The 10,272-nt window shown below is 39.7% G+C and overlaps 1 protein-coding gene across 1 annotated transcript; it reads right to left on the reverse strand.

The window, feature by feature from the left end:
* Positions 1 to 6,897: 6,897 nt before the first annotated feature.
* On the reverse strand, positions 6,898 to 10,272 carry LOC149012530 (protein NRT1/ PTR FAMILY 3.1-like). Its single transcript, XM_089160024.1, has 4 exons — positions 9,986 to 10,272; positions 9,660 to 9,877; positions 9,008 to 9,567; positions 6,898 to 7,939 (listed from the first exon to the last, which is right to left on the reverse strand). The coding sequence occupies exons 1-4, from the start codon at positions 10,080 to 10,082 to the stop codon at positions 7,063 to 7,065; spliced, it is 1,752 nt and encodes a 583-aa protein (XP_089016150.1). The 5' UTR covers positions 10,083 to 10,272; the 3' UTR covers positions 6,898 to 7,062.

Below are 10,272 nucleotides of genomic sequence, written 5' to 3' on the forward strand. Positions count from 1 at the left end.
GATTCCCTCCACTCTAACACAGTATTTAAAGGCTGAAGAACTTAAATCCAGAATTTAGTGTAGCAGTCAGGAGCATTGCCTGACATCTGTCTGGTGAGCATTTATTAGCATTTTACTTGGGAAAAAGAAAAAGGGCAGCACCCACTTCCATTTTTAGGTCCACCCCAAAAGATAATGTAAAGCAGTTTTGGCTTATTTGGGTTACCGTGTCCGTGTGCTCGTGGTGGTAACCCGCCCGGTCAAATCACTGAACCTTGAACGGAAATTATTTCAAAGAGTGGACATTGTTCAGTTTTGACAATTTAAAAGCCCACTTTTTTGAATACTGACATAGTAGTAATGTCATGCCCTAAACATTTTCCTTTGCCTCTCCAGTGAAATGCCGTGATTTACTCCGGTTGAATACCGTGTAATCCAATATGGGTTATCCCTTTCTTCAATTTAAATGAACATGGCAATTCCTCGCTGAGCCTATACTCTTCCGCTCCTTCGCCTTCCACCCTCAAACCCAAACCCAAGCCCTAACAACTCGGCTAATCCTAGTCCAACCTCTAAATCACCTACAACACAATTTTCCCTACTACGACGATATCTCCTACCCACAGAATGGAAGGAAGCTTGGAATTTGATGATGAAGTATATGTGGGAGAGGATTCAGAGATACCGGTGGAGAGTCAGAAATGGGAGACGACTCTAGTGGGTCTTATATTGGATGGAAGTAATTTTGGAAGCAGGTTGTCTTAGAGAGACTCAGGAAGGCTTGGAATACACGTTTTTCGGTGGATATTGTACCAATTCCAGCGCGTGATAGGCAATATATGTTTTAGTTTAGCCATCTAGGGAATATGTTCAATATTCTCCGAGAAAGTCCCTAGAATGTGGATGGAAATTTGCTAGTATTAGAACCCTGGAATGGTGCTTAACAATGGCTGTCCTCCCACTGTGATTTTTGGATTCAAGTTTCGCCGATGTCGCTAGAACTGAAGCGTCTGAACGTGGCCCTTTTTGTAGCAAAGAAGGTAGGAGAACCATCAGAGGTATGATTATCGAAGGCAACCAATTTAGCATGGTAGCGCATTATGCTAGGTTTCGTGTGCAAGTGGATATTTGGAAAGCATTGAGGTTTTCAGTCAAGCTAAGGAAGCAATTTGGAGAAGCGATGCATTTGAGCATCAAGTATGAGAGAATTCCTACATTTTTTTCTTCTGTGGACACATTGGCCATGATGATCGGAGGTGTTCAAGGGTTTTTGAATCCATTGCAGATCACTATCCTACCCATGGTTGCAATAGGGTGGAGATGTGTGCACAACCACCAAGGATGCAATGGGGACTTGAGCAGAGATTGGTGCCTCTAGATGAGAGATTAATTCATAAATCCACTGTTATTGAGTTTTCGGAGGAAGAAAGCGGATCGGATCCAAGGGTCCAGGCGATCGGCGATGAGTGGATAATGTCAATGATGCATGCCAAAGGTTTAGAAGATAACAGCTCAGACACAATGACTAGCATGGGGACAAAGACAACTACGCAGCGTCAACAATCGTATCATATCAACAAGTAATATGACTTTCCAATGGCCTACAAATTAGGATTATGGCGATTTGCATCGTCAGAATTTGCAGAAAACAACATCCCACCAACCCTCATTTACCATACTCCTTGACCTTCCCGCCCCTATCCAGACCTTTTTGCCAAAGCAACCTAAACATAGTGATGCAGTTTTGTCCCTATTGGAACACATGGAGACGTATCCTTCTCCAGTCCACCTACTAGTTCAAATGAAGTGCTTAATATACTTTCTAGCCCACCTAGGCCAACAACCTTTTTCTCTTCAAAACCCTTCCATGGACCCACAACATTTAATGCCCATGGCCCATTCACCATTGACAAATCATCCACCCCATACTTATTTGGACCATATTCCCTGAGCCCAAGCCCATTAACCCCTCTCAAATATTCCTATTCACCTCCAACTAAACAAGACCTCCATCCCAGTAATTGAAGCTTCTTCGTGTGACCAAAATGTATACTCGATTCCAACAAGTTTGAGAATGAGGGGCGGCAAAAGAATTGGATTTTGTGGTGGTCTTACGAAAGGAGCAACCAAGCAAAATGGTCTTACAATTGCTGGAAGCTCAAAACCAAAGAAAAGACGACGTAAGAGTAAAGGTGGCAATAAAGGAGAGTTTCATAACTGCTATGGAAGAACATGCAAAGGATGCTTCTCAGGTGGATTCTTTTTTTACAATCTAGACTAATTCTAGCATTGAGGAATGTGATAAATTCCAATTCCTCATAGGTGATTTTTCTAATGGAGACTAAATCTCAAAAGAAAACTATAGACAAAATTAAAAGAAGGTTGAATTTTGATAAAGCATACGCGAAAGCATCAAGAGGATTGGCTAGAGGTCTAGCCTTAATGTGGAAGAATTTTGTGGAGGTACAGGTACTTTTTGTAGATTAGAATATCCTAGATACAAATGTGACTTTGAGTGATGGGAGAAAGTTTTTTCTTACATGTGTATATGGTGCACCACAAAAGGACTCAAGGCAACAGGTTTGGGATGTTATGACTCGATTAGGAAGAAACATAAATGGGGAATGGTTGAGTCTTGGTGACTTTAGTTCTTCTCTAACTTGGTATGAAAAAGAAGGGGGGGGGGGGAATAGAGAAAGAAGAAGAGACTGTCAAGGTTTTAGGGATATGTTGAATGAATGTTATATGATGGATTTGGGCTCAAAGGGACCTACATTTACATGGAATAATCGTCGGACGGGATCAAGTCAGATTCAAATTTGGCTGGATAAGGCTTTTTCCAATTTAGCATGGTTATGACATGGACAATGTAAAGAGGTGGTGGAGATTGCTTGGGGAAGAGACCATTCAAGTAATCCTTTTAATCAGTTATGCAAGAGACTGAATAGGTGTCAAGAGGATTTACAGAGTTAGAATGTTAAGGTTTTTGGACATATTTAGACCAAGATAAAGGCTCTGAATGATCATTTAGGATGGATGCAAGAACAACCAGCTACATATGAATCTCAGGTGACCGAAAGAATGTTGCAAGCTCAATTAGAGGAAGAACTTAGTATAGAGGAGATCTTACGGTGCCAAAAATCGAGGGTGGAGTGGATCCAAGAAGGTGATCAAAATACTGCATTGTTCCATGCTTCAACAGTCTTAAGGCAACAACGAAATCATATATTAAAGCTGAAGCAAGAAGACGGTTAGTGGACCACTTGCATTGAAGAGGTGTACTCGGATCTTCTACATCATTTTAGATCATAGAATCAGATAGAGTGGATTTGGAGGCAACTAGGGAGGCTCTAGGGCATGTGAAACATCAAATTACAGTAGAACAAAATAGGTTTTGGAGGCTGTCCCAAGTGAAGATGAAATATATGATGCTCTTAATGCTATGGGCCCTTTGAAAGGCCCTGGGCCATATGGTTTTCTCCCTTATTTTTTATTAAAAATTTTGGCAAATCACAAAGGCCCAAGTAGTGAAGTTAGCTATGAAGTTCTTTCAACTTGGTGAGATGGACCCAGAAATGAATAAAACCTTTGTATGTCTGATCCTTAAAAGCCCAGCATCGAAAATAGCGGGGCAATTCAGGTTCAGCTGAATTGGAGGGGTGGTGACGAAGCTAATCTCAAAGATGTTGGCATCTGACTAAAGGAATTACTTCCAAGTATCATTGATCCCATCCAGTCAACTCTCATTCCCACTCACTTAATTTAGGATAATGTTTTCCTTGCACATGAACTATATCATTATATTAAAAAGAGAAAGAAAGGGAAAAGAAAATTTCTAGCACTTAAACTATATATGAAGAAAGATTATGATAGGGTGGAGTGGGCTTTTCTGGAGGGTGCTCTTTTGAAGATGAGCTTCTCTTGTAGGTGGGTTTTGGTTGGTTATGAAATTAGTTTCATCGGTTTCATATACCTTGCTTGTTAATGGTGGGCTTCACGGGTCATTTACTCCAACTAGGGGTATTCGTACTTACCCCCTGTGCCCATTTCTTTTATTATTTGTTCACAAGTGTTAAGCTCCATCATTATGAAGGAAGAGGAACTTGGAACACTTAAAGGCATTCGAGTAATTAATAAGGCTCCACTAATTACTCACTTGCTCTTCGCAAATGATTGTGTATTATTCTCCCATGTCAAACTAGACCAAATATGCAAGGTGCAAGATTGCCTAGACAGATATTGCAAGGCAAGTGGACAAGCAATCAATTTGAAGAAATTCGAGTAATTAATAAGGCTCCACTAATTACTCACTTGCTCTTCGCAGATGATTGTGTATTATTCTCCCATGTCAAACTAGACCAAATATGCAAGGTGCAAGATTGCCTAGACAGATATTGCAAGGCAAGTGGACAAGCAATCAATTTGAAGAAATCTCTCCTTAGCGTTAGTCCAAATACACCTCGAAGGTTCAAAGCATACTTCTCACAAATTTTAAAGGTATCCTATAGGTTGGGGCCATCTAAATATTTGGACCTTTCATAAAAAATTGGAGTGACAAAGAAAGACATTTTTAAAGAAGTGGCTAGTAAGACTCGGACCGGAATAGAAGGATGGAAGAAAAAGTTACTTTTGACTAAGGGGGCAAGACACCTTGGTTAAATCGGTTGTGAGCTCTATGGTTACTTATTCGGCATCTCTTTCTTATTGCCAGCTTCCCATCATAATGACTTAAGAAAAGCAATATGTAGTTTTCTTTGGGGACAAAAGGAAAATGAAAGAGATACATTATGTATCTTGGTCGAGGATTGTAAATCAAAGGAGCAAGGAGGAATTGGGTAAAGGGATCCCATTTTACACAATAGAGCCTTGTTGTGTAAGATAGTCTAGCGGTTGTGGGCTAAACCTGACACTTGGGCCAATTCTATAAGGCAGTCTATTTCCTAAATCAACCTTTCTTGAGGCTTTTTAGGCCTGGAAATAGCCCTTCATGGGCTTGGAAAAGTATCTTAATAGGACGAGATGTATTAAAAGATGGGCTGTTGTGGATGGTTGGTAATGGGGAGTCCATTAATATTTGGGTGTGACAATTGGATTGCATCAAAGACTAACTTTATAAGGTGGATGGTGAAAAGCTTGTGGATGCCCATTGGTTAAGGTAGTGGATTTAATTCATCTAGATAGAAGAATGTGGAATAGGGCAGTCATGGAGAGGTGGCTTTCTTCAAATGATGTGGAAGAGGTGTTGAAGATTCGGTTGGCCCAGTTCCCTTCTATTGATAAACAAGTATGAGGTGTAGCAAAAAATGGTATGTTTACCACAAAATTAGCTTAGCATATGTTGATTAATAATAGAGAGGCAGCAACTTAGTCTCATCCGTCCACTTCTAGGGGTCATCGTTGGGAGTCCATTCAAAAACAAGTTTGGAAGAGAATTTGGAATTATATTACCTTCCCCAAGATAAGAAAATTTCTCTAGAGAGTGTGTGTTGAAGCAATGGTGAGTGGTGAATTGAAGGACTAAAGAAGCGAGGAGTTCAGGTAGAAGGGAGTTGTATAAGGCGTGGGGAGATGGAGACCGCTGATCATATTCTATTTCACTGCCCATATGTCAGGGCCGTATGGTTTGGATGCAATATGAATTTTATTCTACCAGGACAAGGGAGTTATTCTTTGGCAAACACAATATAGAACTGGGAGGTTTCAACTTTGGAAAAGGGAGGGATAGAGAGGTGTTATGTAAGATCTCCTTTATATGATGGTTGCTTTGGGTAGCAAGGAATGAGTTGGTTTTCAAACAGTGTAATGAGGCTCCAATGCAAGTTGTGCAATGTGTGGATAGAAAGGTGGATGAATATCTCTCTATTATGAGAAGAAGGGATAGGCACAATGAATTGCAAAAGAGAGTTCCTTCGTTTTTTCCATTGGATATTGGGGGAGACGCTATTATCGTTAACTGCGATGCTATGCTTCTCTTTCACTAGAAGAATCTCAAGGTGATATTAGCTTTGTGGGAAGAAGATTTTTGGTGAAGTGGAATTGTCCGGTATGGACAATAGGGATGACCCACTGTCTTAGGGGGAGAGGGCTTAGGACTTTTCAAAGCCTTAAAATGGGCCAAGGATTATGGTGTGGACAATGTTGTAGCCCAATCGGATTGTTTAATTGATATTCTTTTGTTTTTGTTACTAGGGATGAGAATTTAATTGCTCACTCTCTGCCCGGAAAGTGCTCTCCCTTGAAGGTAGGATAGTATGGTCCGTTTCCATTCCTTGGGTGACGGATTTGTGTAATCGGTTTTCCTTGGTTTTTGCCTTCGTTGAGTGAAATTATCTTACTTCCCTACAAAAACATAAAAAGAAGACATGGTAGATTCCCTTGAATGTAGGATAGAACAAAACCAAGATAGTGTCATTCGAACTATAGTTATTTAATTCGGCAAATATGAGCTTTGTGAGTAATTCTTTTGAATCTACATTTTTCCAATTGATTCTGAAAAAGTCATGCTTTTAACCCATATAGATAAATATTGCAAATAATTCAGGCCTAATCGAATTTTATGTGAATTATTTGGTTATGTTAATAAACAATGGAAAAATGGTAAAAATTGACAATGGAGTTTGGTCAGATGCTCATAGAAGATGAATGGCATTGTTCTAATCCCCTCCCTTCTCGTGATCGGCCATGGCTTTCGTTCTTCTCCATGTTTTTCTCTTCTTTTTTCTTTGCCATCTATTGCTCAAGATTCCCTCCACTCTAACACAGTATTTTAAAGCCTGAAGAATTTAAATCCAGAACTTAGTGTAGTAGTCAGGAGCATTGCTTGACGTCTGTCTGGTGAGCATTTATTACCATTTTATTTGGGGAAAAAAAAGGAGAAGCGCATCCGCTTTCATTTTTTATACTGCAGTGGATGCGGAATAATTATTTAATATCTGTATTATTGATCTGAAAATTGATAATTTTATGCCCACCCGACACATTCAGATTCTTGTTGATCATATATTTGTATATAATACTTACCAACATTTAAACTACAAAAGGCCTCATTACATATACTAGCAAAGGGTGTGCAAGTGCAAAATGCTACTGAACACGATTTCCAAGTTCTACTCCAGTTTCAGAGTCAATCTCTTTCTGATGGAGCTGAATGGGCTTCCATGTATAGAACTTGGCACACAAAAGGTAGTAAAAGAGATTCAAAACCTGCAACAATGTGATCAACCAGTAGAAATACTCTAATTTCCCCTTGTTTAGATTGTCCTGAAGCCAATTTCCCTTGGTGAACACGTGTACCAGCGTCACAAGCACTGTGCTTAAATAGTTTCCTATAGAAATTGCTGTCCAAAACAGTGCAGCAGCCGTGCTTCTCATGCTCTCTGGTGCTTGATCATATAAGAATTCAAGGTGTCCAATGGACATAAAGGCTTCAGCTATACCATGAAGAGCATATTGAGGGATGAGCCAACAAACAGAAATTGGAATGGTTGCGTGTGGTTCTCCTGTGAGGCCATGAATGGAAGCTACATGTTTGCGTTTGATCTCAATAAAACCTGCAACAAGAGTAGCAAAGACAGAGATGACAAACCCAATTCCCATGCGATGAAGGAAAGATATGCCTCTGTCAAGGCCAGTGAAGCGCCTACTGATTGGGACGATGACACGGTCGTAAAAGCTTAGGGTTATGAGCATGGAAATCATGGTGAAGACAGACATGGAACCTGGTGGGATTTGGAAGGAATGAGAAATGTGACGATCCATGGTTCGAGCTTGTTGTAGGGAGAAGGTGTTTTGTTGTGCATAGGCTGTTATGAGAATGATCCCAGAAGCCCATATTGGACCCATTCGAATTATTGATTTCAGCTCTTCAACTCTCTGTACTGTACATAACCTCCATAAGTTTGGGTTCTTTAAAGATCTAACTCTGTCCTCCTCTGTCAAGATTGCTGCCTTGTCCAAAAATCTGAATTTCAACATGGAAAACCAAGATTTTAAGTATAAAATCATAACTTTTATTTCATAAATAAAAATTAGCCTGGTTGATGCATGTCATGTTATTCATAGAAATAATAGAATCATGGGTTATCATTTTTATATGATATGATAGTTGTAGCTTCAGGTCACGGCCTCTCTGTGAGAATTATTAAAAAAAAAAAAAAAATTTACTTCCTCGACTCTGCTTGTACAAAACCATTCGACACCGAATTCAAATTGTCTTACCATATTTTTCTATTCAAAGATCAATGATTGGCTTTGTCTCTTACTATTTTTAATAGTTTAATCTAAATTTGTAATCTCAAGTCTTAGTGCTAAGTGGGTCCAGATTAGGAACCCGTGACAACTTTTTCTTGACCTAATCTGGGCTTAATTCAAACGGAGTAGATATATGAAAATAGGGAAAAGAGAACAACATCATAAACTGGAATTCAAACGAGAAGGCCAGTAGAATCTATGATATGCCAACCAAGCAAAACCCAAATTCCAAGAATATTGACCTCAAGCTTTTGTTGTTTGGGATGGTGACAATAAAGCTAAAGGTGTGCCTGCCTGATAATACACATGGCAATCACTATAATTTGTAATGTACTACCTACATATTTGACAGGCCATGGGGCCACCATGTCTCATTACCAAAAACCATATATATCATCTTTGATATATTTCTTTTTTCCCAGTTATGTGTATATATCTCTTAACGAAAATATTTTGATTATGTTGGCATCCTCAACCCGACTTTTAGAAAATTTTTTTTTAATGTCGCACGAATATGGGTATACGAATGTAATATAAAATGTAAGTGGGCAGGTTGGCCTAAACCCCCAAATAAAAAAAAAGACAATATTGAAAACATAGACTGAATACAAAAAGGAACCTGATCTGAACCGAAATATCGATAAAGTATAACCATAGACTAATTATTTGAAGTATGGTAAAGTATAACCAAAAAAATATCTTTATCCTACCATAATAATGGTGTAATCAATGAAAAAGTGAGTTTAAAGTAAAGAAAAGTGAATGGAAGGATGAAGACCTTAATTGCTTAGAGTGAAGAAGCTTTCCAGTAATGGAGATGGAGGCATCAAGCTCATCATTCTCATAGAGCAACTTGGGATCTGAAACCATGGGAACCTTTCTTTTCCTAAAGGCAACAACCATGACCTGCACCAACCGAGTGAAGGGACTCCCTGAGGGATCTAAGTGCCTATACAGTGGATAGGCTGCAACAAAGGTGATGATGGAAAGAAACATAGCAATGGATGGGATTCCAAGTCCCCAACCCCAACCAATAGTTTCTTGAATGTAAACAATCACAGTCACAGCCACAAGCATCGACAAGCCCATGCAGAAATAATACCAATTGAAGAATCCCCATGTTGTAGTTTTCTGTTTTGGATCGGTTTCGTCGAATTGATCTGCTCCGAAGGCCACCACACAGGGCCGGATTCCGCCGGACCCAATTGCTGTTAGTAGAAGAGACACATAGAGGATGGCTAACTGCCCAGAATTAGCCTCTTGGCACACTTCATTTCCATGGCATGGTGGTGGCCTTAGCTTTGGTAGGATTGCTGATATGGTCAAGCTTGTCATTCCCTGACCAACAAATCATCCATAGTAATGAAACCACTAATAACTAAGAAGAAAAAGAAGAAGATCGAAGAAACATTATATGATAAGGTCTTAACTATTTGATATATAATTGAAGCTATTGTTATAGTCCAAAACCGGCCAGCAAATGCATCAGCAACAAAGGCACCAAGCAAAGGTGTCAACCCAGCAGTGCCACCAAAGTTTGTCAGAGTGTTAGCTGCCTTGGTCAGTGGCAGGTGCAGCTGCTGTGTCAAATAGCTAAGCATGTTAGTGCCAAAACCAACCACTGCCAACTTCTCACAAACTTCATTTGCTGCACCAAGTAAACAAACCAACCACGTTAAATGAGTCAACAATGGAACAACAACAACAACAAAAAAGAAGAAGAAGAAGAAGTTGATAATGAAGTTTGGAAGCTCACCAAAGATGAAGGGCATTGTTCTCATCCCTCCCTTCCGGTAACCACCATGGCCTGATTCTTTCATCTCCATTTTTTTCTCTTCTTTCTTCTCTACCATTTGATGCTTAGGATGTAATCCAAACTTTCCTTCTCCACACCAGTATTTAAAGGTGAGTATTGAAGGATTTGGGCCGTGGGTAACACCAGAATTGGGTTCAGTGTCCACACAATGAGTTTGCCTTCCTTCTGTCAAATGCAGGCAAAGGTTCTAAGACCATACGTAAGCTCTTCTCTCGGCTGATTTGGAT

Source organism: Hakea prostrata, chromosome 6 (genome assembly GCF_041222555.1).
Source record: "Hakea prostrata isolate BN-2017 chromosome 6, UWA_Hpros_2, whole genome shotgun sequence".
NCBI lineage: Eukaryota > Viridiplantae > Streptophyta > Magnoliopsida > Proteales > Proteaceae > Hakea > Hakea prostrata.